The 21,076-nt window shown below is 38.0% G+C and overlaps 1 protein-coding gene across 1 annotated transcript in view; it reads right to left on the bottom strand.

Moving 5' to 3' along the window:
* LOC133710129 (stromal processing peptidase, chloroplastic-like) overlaps positions 1–20,978 on the bottom strand; it is a 33,248-nt gene extending 12,270 nt beyond the window's left edge. Inside the window, 14 exon segments of the mRNA XM_062136124.1 lie at positions 3,992–4,124; positions 4,207–4,333; positions 4,416–4,565; positions 4,662–4,697; positions 4,700–4,891; positions 5,073–5,210; positions 6,268–6,417; positions 6,762–6,932; positions 7,045–7,248; positions 8,281–8,505; positions 9,094–9,228; positions 9,374–9,475; positions 9,628–10,092; positions 20,941–20,978. Coding sequence (XP_061992108.1) covers positions 3,992–4,124; positions 4,207–4,333; positions 4,416–4,565; positions 4,662–4,697; positions 4,700–4,891; positions 5,073–5,210; positions 6,268–6,417; positions 6,762–6,932; positions 7,045–7,248; positions 8,281–8,505; positions 9,094–9,228; positions 9,374–9,475; positions 9,628–10,029 — 2,165 coding nt within the window. The 5' untranslated portion in view covers positions 10,030–10,092; positions 20,941–20,978.
* Positions 20,979–21,076: the final 98 nt, after the last annotated feature.

Here is a 21,076-nt window from a genome sequence, read left to right as displayed (position 1 = left end):
CAAGATGAAAGAATAATGAGATCATCAAAACATCGCCAAGAAAATAAGAATATTTTTTTTTTTCATTTCACTCCAAGAAAAAGGGACATGGGCTCAATTATCTCACATGGGCTTTTATGAATCAAAACTCATCTTAACATGCTCATATTCTGTACCAGGGTCACGAGATCCATATCCACTACACACGCATACATTTTTCATATATCTCAATTAACCAAAGAATACCATTTAAAATCATCTCAATATTGTGATCCTCTTTTAGCCATAATTTCAGAGATATAAGCTCATCCTAGACAGTTGAAAGGCATCCTATGACTCAATAAATAAAAGCAACAAATTTTTTTTTATTTTTTTTTGAGATTTTTCGATTTTTTTGTATTTTTCAATATATATGACTCAAGACAAAAGTGTAAATCCCTTCCCCCACACTTAAATATTGCATTGTCCTCAATGTAATCAATCATAAGCATGCAATGAAACAAGTAAGCATAGATAGAAGGCATTTATGAAAATAAATTCTAAAATAAAAACAAAAGAGAAAAAATTGAAAAATAAAAAGAAATAGGGAAAGAGAAAGCAAATCTGTGTAGGTAGACTCCTTCACAGCTACTTCTGAATTGGGTTGCCTCCCAAGCAGCGCTTGAATTTAACGTCTTTCAGCCAGACGGTACCTCCATTAAATAAAGTTAGTGACTAAAATTAACAAAGAAATACAAAGTATATAAACAAGTAACTAAGAATTACAAACTACAAATAATTAACAAGTACATTGTACACAAGACACAAGTTAGGTACACAAGTGAGTAAAAAAAAACATGAAAAATATTTACACAAATGTTTTTTTTTTACCTTAGTGTATCACAACATTTTGTTACATTTTCTTTTGTCATAAATATTATTGATATCAAATCTAATTCCAAGCGGTAAATCAAGTGGACGTGCGGCCCAAGTATAGTCGCCTAGACACAAAGTCCCTCCTACATCCGTTGGGCAACCTTACTGAAATGGCCAGGTAGGGGAGGGCGAACACAAGAGGTAGGATCCATTTTGGCATAGGCTACTCCCTCATTGAGGTTTACGCCCATTTGTAAGCACTTCTGGATCCAGAACCCGTCATGAACGTTGTCCCCTTCCTAGACACCATCTCACATAGGATATTCTTACTAGGATGTAAAAGGTCCTAAGTGTGAAGACAGTTCAATGAATGTTAATAAAGGCCGCCCTCAACCTTAAGGGACCTGAACTAGGTACCAATAAGGGGTTTAGGCCAATATTAATAAACACGACTTCACCTATTCCTTCTTTAATTTACAACTCACAATTAAACTCGTGTTCAACAATAAAAATAACAACCTAAGTAATTAACTAACTAATTTTCGAAAGTTATAAACAATTAACAAGTAATATTTTTTTTTTTTTTTTTTTTTTTTTTACGAAAACAATAAACAAAACAAATATTCACAATATGACAAATGATTTTTCAATCCCCGGTAACGGCGCCAAAAATTGATACGCTAAAAGCAAGCGCATAATTTAACCCTGAAATGTCATTAGTAGTATAAGTAAGTAGGGATCGTTCTATTCCGGGGATTGAGGGTACACCTGTCAATGTAGGACAATTAAACAATTAAAATTAAACAAAGTATAATATTCACAAATATATTCATAGCTATAAACATTTTACACGAAAAGGGGAATGAATTTTGTTTTTGGTTTTTCGAAAATAAAACTAAGTTAACAAAACAATTAAAATGCAAAAACATAAAAACATAAATGGAATGAGAGAACAAAGATCAAAACCGAAACTTATGATTAAAATCGATTCAAACCCTAATATTGTTCATCTAAGTCATGAGAAAGGAGTTGATCATGTGAAACATTCGAAAGCAAATGATTTCCCATATTTTACTTTTCAATGCTAATTAACCTAAGCGAAAACACCTAGATTAATCCTATCAAACATGTAATCAAACCCTAGAAAGCTAGTCAATCATGACATGTTTAACGCATTAGACATAGAGAAAGGCTATCAACTCAAGTGTACAACTTAGTTATGGAAAAGTCCACCTAATTGCAATTCTCTTTAATTAAATTCGATCTTTGTACAAAACCTTTACTACTTTGATTCAAGTTTACACAAAACGAAAAGTCGATTTCATGTTCTTAAACCTAGCACCAATTATATCGAAACCCTAAGTGTTTGCAACCACATAAGATTAAAATACAAAAGTTATCTATAACGCAAATTTAATTAAACAAACCCACATAAGCAACTCTCGAAGAACAATAATATGAATCTGAAAATTTCATTCAATCATATAAAATTCCAGAAATTAATATTCATTCAAACATATATGTCAACTAAAACAAACCAACGAAATTCAAACAAAGGTTACAAAGTAGAGGTCGAATTACACCGTGGATGGAAGATGAGGATGAATGATTTTCGTTGTGATCCTTGAAGCTTGAAAGCAAGTCTTCAATGGTGGATGGTGGAGGAATAGTCACGGCTCCTTCTTCTCCCTTCGGCCTTGCTTGAACTCCGTGGCTTGCTTTAGAGGATGGAGAGAAAATGGAAGAAGCTCACGGCAACAATATAATTTTTCTGAATTTTTCTAAGGGATGTGGCACCTTTTTCAACGTCAAAGAGGTGGGTATATATAGGAGCACGGCTAGGGTTCACAAAGCAATCACAAATTTCCACATAGCTTCCACCAATGAGAATTCGCCAAGTAAGCTTTGTGATGTAGTCCAACCAATCATAGAATGCCAAGTAATCCGCGTGATGTGTTCCAACCAATCAAAATTCTCTAAAATACCTCCCTAATATTTAATTGCCGAATTTCCTTGAAATTATTCTGATTTTCTTCATGAATTTCGGCTAATATTCCTTTAGGGAATTTAGGGATGCACCTAGACACGTTTTCAGCTTTTCTTGGTCTCCACCTTTTTCTCTTTCCTTTTATTTCTGATTTTCACGTTGGCAATCACACCAAATTATTCCTCCAACAATATTTCCTTCCCATAAAAGTCTCCCAAGAAAATCTCTCCTTGAAATCCTCAATCAATCATCTTTAATTCCCATGTTGTCACCTTGTTTTTCTCTTTAAGTATTACACGGCAAATTTAATCCCCAAGGAAAATATATTTTCCTTTTTAAAAACTCTTCCTTGATTTCCTCTTGCTTTGGACGGCAAAACTCTTAAGTCTCCACATTCTTCTCTTGACGTCACAAAACCCTAGTTTACATGGGCTTTATCCACTTTTGCCGATTTTCCAAGCCTCTTGATAATTCTTGGGCTTCTTGCGTCACCTTCTTGCCATGTCATCATCAAATGTCTTCAAGAAGCTTCTCTCATGCCATGACACATCATTTTGCCGATTTCCTTTCTTGGTTGGCTCAAGAGTCTTGTTTTGGCAGGGTTTCCTCTTCTGAGTGGAGTTTCCTGGTTGAAACAGGAAAGCTTCTTTTCTTCATTTCAGCTCATTTATGCAGCCCTCAGTGGCTTGTCTTTACTCCCTCCAACGTTGGCTAGCTCCTCTTTCCATTTATGAGCTCATTCCAGCTCATTTATTCCAAAGTCCTGAAAATAGAAACAGTTACCAAAAATAGAAACTTTCCTAAAATGAAAAACGGAAACTTTCCTAAACTAAAATGGGAAACTTTCTAAAAAAAGAAATAGAAACTACAAAACGGAAACTTTCTACAAATAGGAACTTTCCCAATCAAAGAATGGAAACTTTCCTAAACAGGGTTTTAATAAGGAAATAACGCAAGAAATGTAGGGAAAAGCAAGTAAAACGTCGCATTAAAATGCTCCTATCAAGTATCACCCCAAATCACATGGACCATTTATAACTTTTACCCTATTAATAATAGTCGGTATACAGCATGGAAAAAAAACATATTTTGGGCACACATTGCAGAGCAAGCAGATAATGAATAAGGAAGAGCACATGCAGATAATTCTCTACTCATGGAAATAATTACCTGGAATTTATAATCTCAGCCAGGAGCCCCATTGTGATGCCAAAGAAAAGCGGATGACCACGGAGTTTTCTTTGCAGATCCTTCTGAATATCCTTACCCTCCACAACTAGCTCTGCAGATTTCAGCTGCGCATCTGCATAACCAGCTTCAACACATAAAATACATCTCAAAAATATGCAAATCTGATACCTAATTCCAGATTCAATGCAACTCACCATCACTAGAAGAAATATCAGTGATCGACTCAAACAGGTCTTTACCGTCAACAGTAAAACCCCAACGATTTGGTGCAGGACCTGCAATAAATGCACATGCTCTCTCATCTGTATCCTTCAAGAACACCTGTTTGAAAAGAAATAAACTATTAGCATATGCCAAACCGTTATAGACATTCCATCATCCAAACAAATATATTACTACTCACTTGCTGAGACTGCAAATCAGAAGATGGTCGAAACACAACCGGATTATACTTCTGCTCAGTCTCAAAAAATTTTGCCGATTGTACTGTTCCCAAGTAATCAAGAATACAAGACTCGATTTCCTCCTCCGAGAAGTCCCCAACAACACTTACCTAAACATATGTATACAGCTTAAAATGAGGAATGATCATTTTTCTTACAGAAAAAAAAAATAATAAATTAAAAATCAGCAGGCAGGATATGCACACCTCCATGTTATTGCCAACAAATTGGTTCATCACTGCGCATCCTTCACAGATTGCAAAGTTAAATTTTGCAATGATGTTGGTGTAGGTTCTACAAAACGCTCATCCCCGTCCAACATTGCCAACATGAGTTTGTAAGCAGTTGAGCGCTCCAAGCTTTTAGGGATGGAGCGATAATATGACAAATATAATTGTCTTGCTCTATCAAATGCATCATCCAGCCAGACACTATGCTGCAAGTCAGCAAGCGTTACTGTCAATCATCTGTCCTAAAATTCATATATTCTAATGCATGCCGCTAAAATGGAGATGCCCCGTAGAAGACATAGACCAAACATGCGGACAACACACATAACAAGAAATGCCCCAACATCCAAAAATCAGCACATAGAATATAAGTCACGATGAGTTTACCTCAAGTACCATGTGAAGCAATTGGAAAGCGGCACGCATCCCATTATCTCTTAAAGTGAAACGGAATTCCATAGAAATAAATTCCTCCGTGGACTCCAATGAGCAATTAATCAAGTGATTCACACAGAACAGTTCTACCTGAGAACAATGATGCATATACATGAGGCAGTCTCAGCAGAAATGAGGGAAGCTCAGATATGCATAATATTAAAAAAAGATTACATAATACCATATTTAATGATCTATATTATCAAGTGATGTAAATGAAAACAGAAACAGCAACTAAGTGTGGATCTGACACTTAGAGCTAGTTAAGATTACTCCAAACACCGTTGGAGCCTAGATTTCCAAGGGAAATCAGGGAAAGCCTTGAAGTATTTCAAAATGGAATACTTTGAATAATGGTTCAGAACTGAATTCGTACAGGTCTGGGCTAAACCCCCTTTTAAAATACTACCAGACATTCCCTAGACCTTTCTAGACATTCCCTGCTCCTTTCTAGAGCCCACAAACAACATTAAAGACTCCCAATTCCCAGATTACATTAAATGCTAAGACAGCTATCACACAACTACCCCCTTAGACTCTAAACAACATTTAATAAAGACATTAAAGCATACAGAAACTACCAAGAACTACATCTTAATTACTTGCATCATCAAGGTTCTTATATTATTACTATGCCACATAGAAATCTCGCAACTACTATAAAGTAAGTTGGCATCAACGAATATCATAAGCATTAAGTCCCATGAAATACTACTATGTTAAACTGGAATTTAATTTTTTTTCTCGGGTAGTTCTTTTTCTTTTTCCTATAAGAAGCACAAGTTTGTTTATTTAAGGAAGAAGCTCATCAACATAAAATACAACTAGACACTAAAGCCTAAACCCAGAGCAAAGAAAACTCCGTAGTCCAAAAAAGTGAGACCAATTGAGGCATATGGAAAAATTGTAAAACAGCTCACAATAAATAGGCCAGCACTTCGCTATTTGAACAATTACTTGTGAGATGTGAAAGCTAATTCGCATAATGACCCTTTGTTATACCTAATTTATTTAACACGCCTCAATCTCAAGATATACTATAATGCATTATTCAAGATGAATGAATCTCCTATTAAATCTAATATACATAATAGATTAGGAGGGAGGGAGGGAGGGAGAGAGAGAGAGAGATAGAGAGATAACATACCTGCTCCCTTGAAAAGTTTCCAACACGACCTCCCTCGCTAAGAGTTCGTACACCCACAACAACAGAACCTTTTGATTCAGGACTTTCAGTTGCCCGTCCACCACCAACTATAAGCCTCATCACACCTCTCCGAGCCTCACTTTTTGAAATCTGTGATTGAATATAGAACAAAGACATGAATTTAGTGTTAGTGGCTCACTCGTGTATATTTTCATCAATAACAGTGAAAGTAACTAAGCACAAAAAATTAGAGAAACTATAGGTGCGGCATGACAACTTAAAGTTTCAAACTGACGTCAATCCCAGCCACAATAACACTATTGCCAAGATAACCCACAATAATGTATGACATGACGTGATTAAGCTGCCCTCATTCTTTCACATATTTTTATATTTCAATCTTCTTATACAATGATGAGCAATGGAAATTTCATTTAATAGAAGAGAAACTAGAAAACAAGTATATGACCAACTAAAACATAAGCAAGAGATACCTTGTAATTTACAGCAATTCCATTTGAAAGACGAGCTCTAGTGATCCCTGTTTCCTTGTCATAAATTTTTGTCATATTTGTTTCTGGGCTACAGGTGATGAAGGATGGCATGCGCTCCTGCCTCAATTCCTGCAACTATGATGAAGATATCAATTCTTTTGGCACTTCAAGCTGCACAAACAAGACAGGAAACCAGTCAACAATGAAGTAAGTAAGAACTTTCCAGAGACATCTAAATAGTGAAGTTAAGGAGGAAGCAGGCCAAGTTTTTAAGGAAGGACACCTCTGGCTCAGGTTCAATGAGGTCCTCCAATCCAGCTCTCGTAGCAGCTGTAATCTCATCAGGGGAAATGGTGAACTCAGTTTCACCCATTCCATCAACATGCACTTTCTTTGGAACACAAACGACGATCGCTGCAGGAAGGGGTGCAGTAGGCTTTCCAAAATCAGAAACAAATTCCAACACCTTGGCGCCAATAGAGTTAACCTACACAATTACAACAAAATAAAAAACTGAAAATTAAATATTTAAACTTAAAAGATTAAAGAAAAATTTTGGGTCCTCAATTTCCAGCATTGCCTTAAAAATATAAACTTCATTATTTTTCCTATTTTGATGAGAACAATGATACTATATTTAAGGATTGCCTCAGACCCTCAAGTTGGAAGCAATCACTACGCACACTATGCACCATGATCCAGATCGTACAAACCAAAACAGAATATATTTTGTGCTCTGAACAATTAAAACGGAAGCATCCACTATATCCTTTATCTATTTATAATCAACCAAGATTTGTGGTGTACTTTAACAAATGAATTAAATTATAAAATAAAATAAAAAATGAAAAGTAGTTAATCAAGATAAATACACTTAACTTTTTTTTTTTTTTAGATGAATAAATATCCATAGATATATTCACGACTTCACTGAGTCACTGCCAAGATATTACACACCAGAGCAAAAGCATAAATCTGCTTTTGCCTATTCGGCCTTATCGGGAAACAGAACCCTAGCAAATAACACCCATTCTAGTACACAAAGTTATACTGTATATAATAATTATTAAATATCCCTTACCCATGTTGCTACATGAATTATACATTTAAGAGATTTGATACATTAATATATAACTATATTAATGTATATATAATTATTAAATATCCCTCATCTATGTTGCTAGCTATATGAATTATACATTAACACATTCTTACTAAATCTAATAACCTATCCTTAACTATGTTACTAAATATATAATTCTAGTACCAAAGTGAGCCTACGCATTATTCTAATGTGTCCTGTAATTGAGAATGGTGACCTTACTAAGCCTACTTGTAACATATACCAGAGAAAACTGCCTCTAGGAAACACTAATACGCATAATTAGCATAAAAAGGACTGCTAAGTAGAATACTACCATTCTACATGTTCTTGTATGTGTTTTTTATGGTTTACTTGGACACTATTACATTTACAATACCAAGTGACAATAACAAATGATTAATGATTGAACATTACCTCTTTAAGAGTAACAGTTCCAGCAACAGCAACCAGACTGTCATGTCCTTGTCTCTGATCCATTACTGTATGGCCCAGCGCATCACTCTCCATAATAAAATCCAAATTATCAACCGAAGATACATTATCTATCATAGCCGCCAGATGCTCACTATCTTTTAATAAAGCATCTATATAACGTGTCAATTCACCCTTAGTAACACCAAATTCTTTGAGCCTTCTAACCTGCAGAAAACAAGAGATATAACTGCAAAGTTTAGTAATCAACTACACAATAATCCACAGAAAACATACTAACATAGGAAGCAAAATAAAAACTGAAAAGGATGGTCAACTGAAGTTCATTAGAAATGAATGAACTGGGAAGTTTGTTTTTTCCAAGCATGAAGGGATAAGTGCAAAAAGCTTGAAGCTGCAATATCAAGAGTACTTACTAAACAATGAAGTATGTTTTCTCCATGCAAGTAGAAAAAGTAAAAAAAATTAAAAACAAATTAAAAAAGTAAAAAAAGAAGGCTTATTGTTTATAGCTTACAGACCAAGACATCAAAGTGGCCAATCATCATGCTCAGTTTTTATAACAAAAAAGCAAAAGGAAACAAAACACATTTTTTATTGATTCATAGGTGCGAAATTCATTAAAATAAAAATGAAGAGTAAAGTTCCAAGGTCGACTTTGTAAAAGTTGCAAACTATTGTCAAGGGTCCCATCTAAACCACAGTACAGAACTTCTCTGTATTGATAGCATGCAAACTATACTCAAAACCCATAAACAGTTTTCCAATTCCAGTATGCAAGACGGAAATGCAAACCTCGTGAACAGCAACTCTTATTGCAGTTTGCCAATTCTTGGGTTCGGCAGTTACAGTAAGAGTAGTGACTGTGCATCCTTCCCTTCTAGAGTCACTATGATCCAATTCAATTGAAGTAAATGGTGGGTTTGAACTCTGCAATTTTTTACAATTAGCTCAGTCAAAACGGACAGCATGGTATATCAAGAAGATACTCGCATATATAGCACATAGTAGGAATTCAGCAAAGTAGCAACTTTGGTACAAACTGGAAATTTTGTGGGTAAAACTAAAAATGGACCTTGTATCTTGTATTAATTCGGAAATGCAAAGCAGAAAGAAATATTCTCTTCATTAGAACATTTCGCAAGTCGCCATATGTTCGAACCCTGTTCACAGGAATCTGCAGTAGTTCCACAACACATGCTTAGAAGATAGAGAGAGCAAGATAGCGGTAAAGAAACATATGTGATTAAAAATCAATAACCATATTAAATAAGAATTTTTCAGACCAAAAAAGCTCATAGTTGGAAGAAACTCTACAGTCCCTTGTACCTTGCAGAACATATTAAATGAGAAATTCTGAATCAATTCATGCTGAAAAATCTGTGGAGGCTTCAAATGCATACTACTTCCAGGGAGTGACCAATTATGCTTCACAGGAGGACGAACAGTGTGCTTTTCCTTTTTAAGGAGTTTTGTTTGATCAATGGAATTAGACGATCTTTCAGTAGGCAAATTTCCAATCAGGCCAACTGAAAGCTTAGGGACAAGGAAACTAGCCATTGCACCAAACGCACTAGGAGTAGGTGCTGACCCATTTTCTTGGCCAGTTTGTCCAAAGACAGCCTGCGGTAAAGAAGCTAATTTTAGTCTGTCCATGATTCTATAAGGGTAGACGAGGGCCAATAATAGAAACCACAGAATTCTTCGCCCGCCTTTTTGAATAACCATCATCTCTGCATATTGTCGGACCAATTTGGGGAATGCTTCCCACCAGAGAACTTATAGCCGCCATTGCTGTCCACAGATATGTAATCCAACATCAAACATTAGACCTAAAGATCTTGCTACTTTAACAGATAGGGATAGAATATTTCAGTCTTCAAAAAAAAAAAAAAAAAAAAAAAGGTAATGAAAGATATCTATTTTGAGTATTTTCCAATATTGAAAAAGAAAATATGAAAGAAAAATCATGTACTTTATTATAACTTATGATAAATAGTATTTTTATTAGTTTTCCAATTTTCCCCCAATGTACTGTCATTTGAACTTTTGGCTAAATAATTGCAACTGAATCATAACTAAAACCGTAAGTCGCTACAACAAAAAGAGGGACAAAAAGATTAATATATCGGAAGTACAAATCTAGCAGGGTTTTTGATGATGACTAACTCTAAGCCATAAAGCCTTTCAACCCAAGCAACATGTTCAGTTCAGAATAGAATATAAAGTAATTTAGTACTAAGCCGAACCTCTGTAAAAATAGCCACAACTGAACCATATTTTTGTTTAAATCGAATAGCTACAACTCAAAATAACCCTAAGAAGAACCGAAACGGGTACAAGTATTCGGATACGATACGATCGGAAACGTGGAAACGGCAAATCTTAAATGTAATAGGAAACAGAAACGTGAAGGAAACGCCAATTAAATATATATATATATATATATATATATATATATATATATATATATATATATATATAATTAGAAAAAAAAAATATGAAACATAAACAAAGTACTAGTTTATGACAATCAAACATTATCAATCCAAAGGTTTAAATAAAAGGTTAACACAACTTTTAGGAGGTGTTCCTCCGCTGCTCATGGTTCCTGAAATTACAATTCACAATTTTGACAAATTACAATTCAAAAATTCACAATACACGGTTATCACAATCCACATGTCAATAATGTCAAGTTGTCAACCAACAATTATACTAATGTCACGCCCCGGATTTTGAATGATAAATTCAAATCCGAAACCTGAATAATTACAATTACAAAAAAAACAAATCTCGAAACTTCGAGTTCATTATTACAATTCACTCTCACAATATATTATAAAGCTCAAATGAGCATAACACACCTCACAACTTACAATTGTTGTAAAACTCTAACAATTGCTCTAACCGCACGATCACCGTCCTGGTTCTCCTGTCCTGTAGGATTACCCGCTACACAATTTGAATAGTGTACCGGGAGTTGCAACAACACAAAACCCGGTAAGCTTTTTACAGCCAGTATGAGTAAACAAGAAAGAACTGTTGATTTATTAGATTTCAAGACTACCACAAACCCACGTTACTTTCTCACTCTCATATATATATATAGACACTTATGAGTTACTCTCAATTTAGCTCATAAGATCACTCACTCTCATATATATATGTAGACACTTATGAGTTACTCTCAATTTAGCTCATAAGATCCCTCACTCTCATATATATATATAGACACTTATGAGTTACTCTCAAATTCGCTCATAAGATTTCCCAACATTTGGTAGACAGACTCATATATATATATAGACCCTTATGAGTTACTCTCAATTTCCCTCATAAGGTTACCATATATATATTGACACTTATGAGTTACTCTCAATTTCACTCATAAGGTCACTCCACATTTGGCAGACAGACTAGAGCTCTAACTGAACGTAACCACTCGTCCGGCCACAGACGTGATTACGATTTAATACTATTAATAACCACCAGCCCGGTACGAGAGCGTGATTCACTAATAGATGCCATGGTCACCTCGTGACCTAGTGATCTCCACAGATCACAACAATTTATTGTTCCTCAACAATAAAACTCAACACCTCTCACAATATATTGTTTCTCAACAATAAACTCAATATCTCTCACAATATATTGTTTCTCAACAATAACTCAACACAACTCCAACAATACATATTATTTCACGTAATAATATATATACAGACATTCACACAGGAATGTCTAATAACACCAACAATAGTTCATATGATTGCAACAAAATAAAGCAATTAATTGTATTGGGTTCGTAATATGAACCACGTGAGGTTTACTCACCTCGATAATCCCGCTGCGTCTTCAATTCAGCTCAAAATACGATCCACAATCGTCCACCAACTCAAACCGTCAATCACCTAGTCCAATAATGATCTTGACTTAGCCAACAACTCAAATATGAAATTAAACGACGATCCAACGCTCAGATTCAAATTAAACGATGATCCAACGGTCGGATCTGAATTTAATGATGATCCAACGGTCGGATCCTCACGGATCGCCTTTAGGATCATCCTCCAAAATTATCACGAAGATCCAACGGTCAGATCTTCCTGAATCGCCTTTACTAACATCTCCACAAAATTATATGAAAATCCGACGGTCAGATTCTCACGAATCGCCTTCCGAATCACTATTTCTCAATTATACGAAGATCCAACGGTCGGATCTTCGCCCGTGACCTCACAAGGTCACCGGGACAGTCATACGATCAACATATCCAAAATTGAAGCAAAACCGATGGTCAGATCTTCACAGATCGTAAACCGAAGATAAACGTAAAAACGTTAAATAGTAACGTCAAAACGTAAATCCACTATTTATCAACTTTTTCTAACATGACCATGTTATATATCAAAACGCTCGTATGGATGCATAGATCATCGCCTAGATAATGAAAACTCGAAATATGGTCTGATGCGCCGCCACAAGCGGTGGTCAGTGGGCGGTCAACGGCGGTCAACGCGGCGGTCAACCACCTCAGATGGCAAAGTGACCAACTACAAACTGGTTCAAAATGAAAGGGTGGTCGACTTTCATACCTGGAGCTAAGCCTGGTTCGGCCTAGATCGTCCTAGATCAAGCGTTGAAGTTGGATTAATCTCGTGCGTCTGATCAGATTCCAGATTGAATCAGGGACGTCGAAATCTTCAACTCGTGATCTTTCACTCCACACTCCAAATCGTCAAGCAAGGCCTATATGGGGATGATCAGGGGGAGGAGGAGATCACGAAAATGGGGAGGATCGGCCCGTGCAACGCCGGCACGGCCAAGATCCGGTCGGGTCGAATGCTAGGCTCTGGGGGGCTTCGATCCACGTCTGGGGGCAGCGGCGGTGCAAGGGGAGGCCACCAGGCGGCTGGGCGTGGCACGGCGAGTCCGGAGAGGGCCGGGTCGTGGCCGGAGGACGCCGGAGGAGGGAGATGGGTCCGGGTCGGGTCAGTCGGGTCGGCTGCGTAGGGAGGAGAGAGAACGGAGGAAACCGGGGGCCAAAATGCAAAATTTGCATTTTTTTGTCCTTAATGAAAGAATTCGGAAAATTTCTCTATTTATAGAAAATTCCCAAATTTCAAAAATTCATAACTTAATCATACGAACTCCGAATAATGCGTTCCACATGTCCACGAACTCGTATCGACGAGCTCTACAACTTTCATGAAGGAAGTTTTCCCAAATTTTGAACGTATAAAAAGTCAACTTTGTTGACCCCCTAAAAACGTTCGTTTTCGAAAATAAAATCGTTCGAACTAATTCCACAACTTCTCCAAGCTTCGTACTCGCTCCTACTATCGTGAAATCATTTCTAAAAATCCATGGAATTTAATTTGGATTTTCCGGGGTATTACAGTCTACCCTCCTTAAAGAAATTTCGTCCCGAAATTTGAGCGTAAGTCAATTCCTCTCGATTAAGGTTGACCTAACCATAGAATCTCCATCTCTTCCAAATCTGTAGTAATCTACAGAGCCACAATCCTTTGTATAAAAATACATTCCTATGGCCACTAAATCCTTTCATCACAAACGTAAACTCACACAACAACTGCTCAACAACACTCCACATCACATACACAAAATCGTCACATGGATCATCTCATAGATCCTCACATAGATCTTCACATAGATCATCACATAGATCTTCACATAGATCATCACTCTGTACTGGCATACAAGCACAGTAAACACTCTCACAAAGTGTTTCGCTACTCAATTAGCATCACGGTAAATCTCCATAGTAAAACTTAAGATGCATCACTCAAAACAATTCATCCCCAAAAGTACGCCAATAAATTATGTCACCCAATGATGATGACTTGGGCTTGCTCAATCCTTGGGCTAAGCACTAGGGCTGGCCAATTGGGCCTGAAGAAATCGGACCATCCACATTTCGAACCGGCCCAAACCACTTTGGGTTTAACATTTGGGCCTACTATTCGGGCCGAACAAGTGGGCTTACCATTTGGGCCTACCATTTGGGCCTACCATTCGGGCTTACTATTTGGGCTTACTATTTGGGCCTACCAATCGGCCCACCAACTTCCAGCTCGGCTACGGTATGAAATTGTACATACCGTATATACGTATGCATACCGTACAGATCGTATATACGTATGCATACCGTACAACTGTATATTCGTATGCATACCGTACAGACCGTATATACGTATGCATACTGTACAACTGTATATAAGTATACATACCGTACAGACTGTATATACGTATGTATACCGTACATACCGTATATACGTCCGTATATCAAGCATATACGAGATCCAAAAATATTTGTAAGAGGTAAGGTTCGAACTCCCGACCTCAAACACGAAGGTTTTGCTCCCAACCACTGAAGCAAGAGCTGCCTTCATTAATATATGCTCACGTGTTATATTTATTATGTCATAAGCGACATAAATAAAATAACGGGGGAGGCAAGGTTCGAAACCTTAACCTGCTGCACAAGGGCTTTGCCCACCAACCACTGGAGCACAAGCTGTGCTTAATATAATGTGTACAAATGTTTTACTTATTATGTCATAAGCGAACATAATAAAAATAAACGAGAGGCAAGGTTCGAACCTCTGACCTCTTGTACATGAGCCTTGCTCTTCAACCACTAGAGCACCAGCTGCTCTCGTTACTATCCATGCAACTTCTTTTATTTATTCTATCATAAGCGATAGAATAACAACAAACTGTCGGTACACTCCACGTGCCACGACACGTCTCTTCCGTGATTTACGGAAAGCAAATCACTTTCGGCTAAAGCTGTCTGCCACAGCGTCTCGAGGTTCGGCCTGTCCCCTTACACGCTCAACACGCGCCAACAGCTTTTCCGGGTTTCGGGGCGACTTTAATCCAACGCGTGGATTCAAATTCTGAGATCGTTCATCCAACGGTGGAGATCTGCTCACCTTGTTCTATAAATAGGTGCATTCTGGAGAAAAACTGTTCACTCCAAAAGAAAAGAAATTTTTCTTCCGAGCTCAAGTCTTTCTCTCTCAACTCTTCAGCCTTTCTCTTCTCAAATCCTTTCTTCATCAATTTCAATCCTTCTCTTCTGATCTTCTCTCCCATCTAGTTGATTCAATCCCATCTTTCCTCTGAACTTTCAGATCTTCAATATTTTCCTCCAAATCTTCAATCCTTCTTTCTCAGATCTTTTCTTCCATTTGAAGATTCGATCTCATCTTTCCTCTGAGAATCTCAGATCTCCAATCACCAGTTCAACAACTCCAATCCTTCTAACAAAATCTCCCTCAAACACTAAACCATGTATTCCTCGATTTCCACATCCTCTCACCCCATGACCCAAGAGCCACGAACTCTGCAACTAATGGAGCTCCAAACCCCGCAACAAATGGAACCACAACAACAGCAACCAACAGAGGAGGGAGGAAACACCCAAGCAGCTGGAAGTAGTGCCAACATGGATTTCTGGCGAAGCCGTACCAGGTGGATTCCTACTCCAGAACAAATAAGAATCCTCAAGGATCTTTACTATGTCAAGGGATTTAAGTGCCCAACTACAGAGCAGATTCACGAGATCTGTCTCCAGCTGAACCAGTATGGGCATGTTGAGGGTAAGAACATTTACTTTTGGTTCCAGAACGTCAGGGCTCGAGAGAAGCAGATGAATAGGTGTAATCAGGCTGCTCCAGTGCCCATGAGAACTAGTTCTCTTGGTACTGGTAGATCCATTGATCTCAATTTTGGGTCCACTGGTTCTACTGGTGCTGGTGGATCCATCGACATCAATTTTGGGCCAGCTGGTGGATCCATTGACATCAATTTTGGGTCCACTAGTTCTACTGATGATGGTAGATCCATTGATCTCAACTTTGGTTCCACCTATTCTACTGGTAATGAAGGATTTCTTGATTTAAATTCTGTTTCATATTCTTCCTCACACTTCAACACTAATACTAGTACAACTCTTTTGGCACAACAGGAGGACAAACATCCCTGCAACAACGAGGAGGAGATCACCAGGAGGTTCAAACTCTTCCTCTGTTCCCCGTGCACGGCGAGGACGTCTTTGGTAACCTGAAGACTACTTCCGAGGAAGGTAGTGCACATGATTACTATTTCGGTGGCTCAGGCGGTTACAACCGTGGATCTCCAGTTTCTCTTGAGCTCAGCCTCAACCCATCCGGAGCTGCTGACTAGGCTTAGTACAGCATAGTCCTCGTTTTCCTTTTTTTTTTTCTTTTTTTTTCTTTTTTTTTTTTTTGTAATATAAACTCAATAAGATGGTGTGCATGTTTTCTTTCCTGTTTGTTTAACCAACAACAACACCAAGGATCGAACCTTGGTCACCCAATACTATTTTCAAAACCATAAACAACTCTACTGCACACATCTTTCATAATGATGCAATAAAAACAATCACTCAAAAAGAATCCAACAATCAATTAAGTCGCATCGAGGTCTAGCTAGTATCCTCTGAGTCAAACCAAACACAACAATTTCATCGATAGGATTAGGGATTTATAAAGCTAAACACATCCTGAGTTAGCTAGGAAAAACCCACGTTTTTAGAGTTACTCTTACAACTCTTATAGAATCTCGATAATTCCATCTATCAATTGCTTCAACAAAAACTCACCACAATTCAATCCCTAACATTTAGCGATTCAGAAATCGAATCAAACTCCATATCACATAGTAATTCACTTGAACCACTATGGATACCTAACAAAGTCACTAAAATCAATATCTGAAATTGCGTTTAACTATATCACCTAAAATCAATCACCAAAGGCAAACCCTTGCCTGACTCTAACATGTCCTCCATGCTTCTTCCTGCACCATACATAGGCCTCAAAATTCAATTTCATTCACTTGAACAAAACTATATTCACAAGTCTGCTATAGACATCAGGGAAAAACTCATACTTTTACTCATAACTTTTCCTTCTAAAAGTTCATCACGTAGTGTATATAAAATCACCACACAGCCTTCTTAGTCTACACTAAGAATTCAATCTCACACAAGGTCAGCATAATTGCCTCAGAGTCACTTTAATCACGTATCACATGTCAATTACCAAAACTCCACTAAGACGTCTCTTTATAAAACAAGATATCTAATCCTTGATACGTACACCTCATCTAAACATCTGTACGTCCAACTTAAGAAGACAAAATTTATAACAATTCATACTCGTATCCACACTAGGTACGTGCATAGGTCCACACCATGTCTTCAACCAAACACTTCAACAATCAAAAGAACCTCATTTCCATAAAACAATCCTCGTTGACTTAACAGAGTTGAATCAAGAGGTTCCTATTCCTCAAGGATTGTAACTCGCGGCCACTGAACTTATTCCAATACGAACCTACAAGACAACTGTAAGGTTCTAAGTACAACCCCTTCGAATCTCCATCACCTAAGGAGTATAGTATGCTTGGCTAATACATGTATAACACTTAAAACACAGTATAAGTCAAATACAAATTCATATTAACCAAGTCAATACTATAGGGAAGGTATTCACGTTCCTAAAACGACCTAGCGGCCTAAACAACTCCCAACACTCACGCATACCCAATGACTTAGCCAATACCGAAGAGCACACGATGGGGATCCGCTGCAGACGGGCCATCACTCGGAAGGTATTGACACATCACCAAATATGCACCTTACGCTCTGATACCAAACTGTCACGCCCCGGATTTTGAATGATAAATTCAAATCCGAAACCTGAATAATTACAATTACAAAAAAAACAAATCTCGAAACTTCGAGTTCATTATTACAATTCACTCTCACAATATATTATAAAGCTCAAATGAGCATAACACACCTCACAACTTACAATTGTTGTAAAACTCTAACAATTGCTCTAACCGCACGATCACCGTCCTGGTTCTCCTGTCCTGTAGGATTACCCGCTACACAATTTGAATAGTGTACCGGGAGTTGCAACAACACAAAACCCGGTAAGCTTTTTACAGCCAGTATGAGTAAACAAGAAAGAACTGTTGATTTATTAGATTTCAAGACTACCACAAACCCACGTTACTTTCTCACTCTCATATATATATATAGACACTTATGAGTTACTCTCAATTTAGCTCATAAGATCACTCACTCTCATATATATATGTAGACACTTATGAGTTACTCTCAATTTAGCTCATAAGATCCCTCACTCTCATATATATATATAGACACTTATGAGTTACTCTCAAATTCGCTCATAAGATTTCCCAACATTTGGTAGACAGACTCATATATATATATAGACCCTTATGAGTTACTCTCAATTTCCCTCATAAGGTTACCATATATATATTGACACTTATGAGTTACTCTCAATTTCACTCATAAGGTCACTCCACATTTGGCAGACAGACTAGAGCTCTAACTGAACGTAACCACTCGTCCGGCCACAGACGTGATTACGATTTAATACTATTAATAACCACCAGCCCGGTACGAGAGCGTGATTCACTAATAGATGCCATGGTCACCTCGTGACCTAGTGATCTCCACAGATCACAACAATTTATTGTTCCTCAACAATAAAACTCAACACCTCTCACAATATATTGTTTCTCAACAATAAACTCAATATCTCTCACAATATATTGTTTCTCAACAATAACTCAACACAACTCCAACAATACATATTATTTCACGTAATAATATATATACAGACATTCACACAGGAATGTCTAATAACACCAACAATAGTTCATATGATTGCAACAAAATAAAGCAATTAATTGTATTGGGTTCGTAATATGAACCACGTGAGGTTTACTCACCTCGATAATCCCGCTGCGTCTTCAATTCAGCTCAAAATACGATCCACAATCGTCCACCAACTCAAACCGTCAATCACCTAGTCCAATAATGATCTTGACTTAGCCAACAACTCAAATATGAAATTAAACGACGATCCAACGCTCAGATTCAAATTAAACGATGATCCAACGGTCGGATCTGAATTTAATGATGATCCAACGGTCGGATCCTCACGGATCGCCTTTAGGATCATCCTCCAAAATTATCACGAAGATCCAACGGTCAGATCTTCCTGAATCGCCTTTACTAACATCTCCACAAAATTATATGAAAATCCGACGGTCAGATTCTCACGAATCGCCTTCCGAATCACTATTTCTCAATTATACGAAGATCCAACGGTCGGATCTTCGCCCGTGACCTCACAAGGTCACCGGGACAGTCATACGATCAACATATCCAAAATTGAAGCAAAACCGATGGTCAGATCTTCACAGATCGTAAACCGAAGATAAACGTAAAAACGTTAAATAGTAACGTCAAAACGTAAATCCACTATTTATCAACTTTTTCTAACATGACCATGTTATATATCAAAACGCTCGTATGGATGCATAGATCATCGCCTAGATAATGAAAACTCGAAATATGGTCTGATGCGCCGCCACAAGCGGTGGTCAGTGGGCGGTCAACGGCGGTCAACGCGGCGGTCAACCACCTCAGATGGCAAAGTGACCAACTACAAACTGGTTCAAAATGAAAGGGTGGTCGACTTTCATACCTGGAGCTAAGCCTGGTTCGGCCTAGATCGTCCTAGATCAAGCGTTGAAGTTGGATTAATCTCGTGCGTCTGATCAGATTCCAGATTGAATCAGGGACGTCGAAATCTTCAACTCGTGATCTTTCACTCCACACTCCAAATCGTCAAGCAAGGCCTATATGGGGATGATCAGGGGGAGGAGGAGATCACGAAAATGGGGAGGATCGGCCCGTGCAACGCCGGCACGGCCAAGATCCGGTCGGGTCGAATGCTAGGCTCTGGGGGGCTTCGATCCACGTCTGGGGGCAGCGGCGGTGCAAGGGGAGGCCACCAGGCGGCTGGGCGTGGCACGGCGAGTCCGGAGAGGGCCGGGTCGTGGCCGGAGGACGCCGGAGGAGGGAGATGGGTCCGGGTCGGGTCAGTCGGGTCGGCTGCGTAGGGAGGAGAGAGAACGGAGGAAACCGGGGGCCAAAATGCAAAATTTGCATTTTTTTGTCCTTAATGAAAGAATTCGGAAAATTTCTCTATTTATAGAAAATTCCCAAATTTCAAAAATTCATAACTTAATCATACGAACTCCGAATAATGCGTTCCACATGTCCACGAACTCGTATCGACGAGCTCTACAACTTTCATGAAGGAAGTTTTCCCAAATTTTGAACGTATAAAAAGTCGACTTTGTTGACCCCCTAAAAACGTTCGTTTTCGAAAATAAAATCGTTCGAACTAATTCCACAACTTCTCCAAGCTTCGTACTCGCTCCTACTATCGTGAAATCATTTCTAAAAATCCATGGAATTTAATTTGGATTTTCCGGGGTATTACAACTAAGGCCATTTTACAAACATGGATACAAGATGCATCGCCAATTAAAATTGCAACCAAAAAGTTATTGTGGTGTACTAGTTGACTCTCATTTTCATGAGTCTGACTTGCAGACATCAGCTTCAGATCAGCCTATATGTATATATACATGTATTCATATTTTCCTCCCAAGGAGAATAATACTTATTCTGAAAATTTTTCACTATTGTTTCACAGGTATGGTTTTAGCAAAGCAAAAGGGCAGTAAACGTACCCGAAGCGGCGCGGCTAGAATAGGAGAAGCCCGAAGAGGAGAAGCCCGAAGGAACGACCGAAGAGGAGAAACCCGAAGGAACGACCGAAGAGGAGAAGCCCGAAGAGAAACGCTCGAAGAGAAACGCCCGAAGAGG

The sequence above is a fragment of the Rosa rugosa genome, chromosome 5 (genome assembly GCF_958449725.1).
Source record: "Rosa rugosa chromosome 5, drRosRugo1.1, whole genome shotgun sequence".
In the NCBI taxonomy this organism is placed as follows: domain Eukaryota; kingdom Viridiplantae; phylum Streptophyta; class Magnoliopsida; order Rosales; family Rosaceae; genus Rosa; species Rosa rugosa.
Note: the sequence above shows the minus strand (reverse complement) of the source record. Positions and strands in the feature narration are given on the sequence as shown.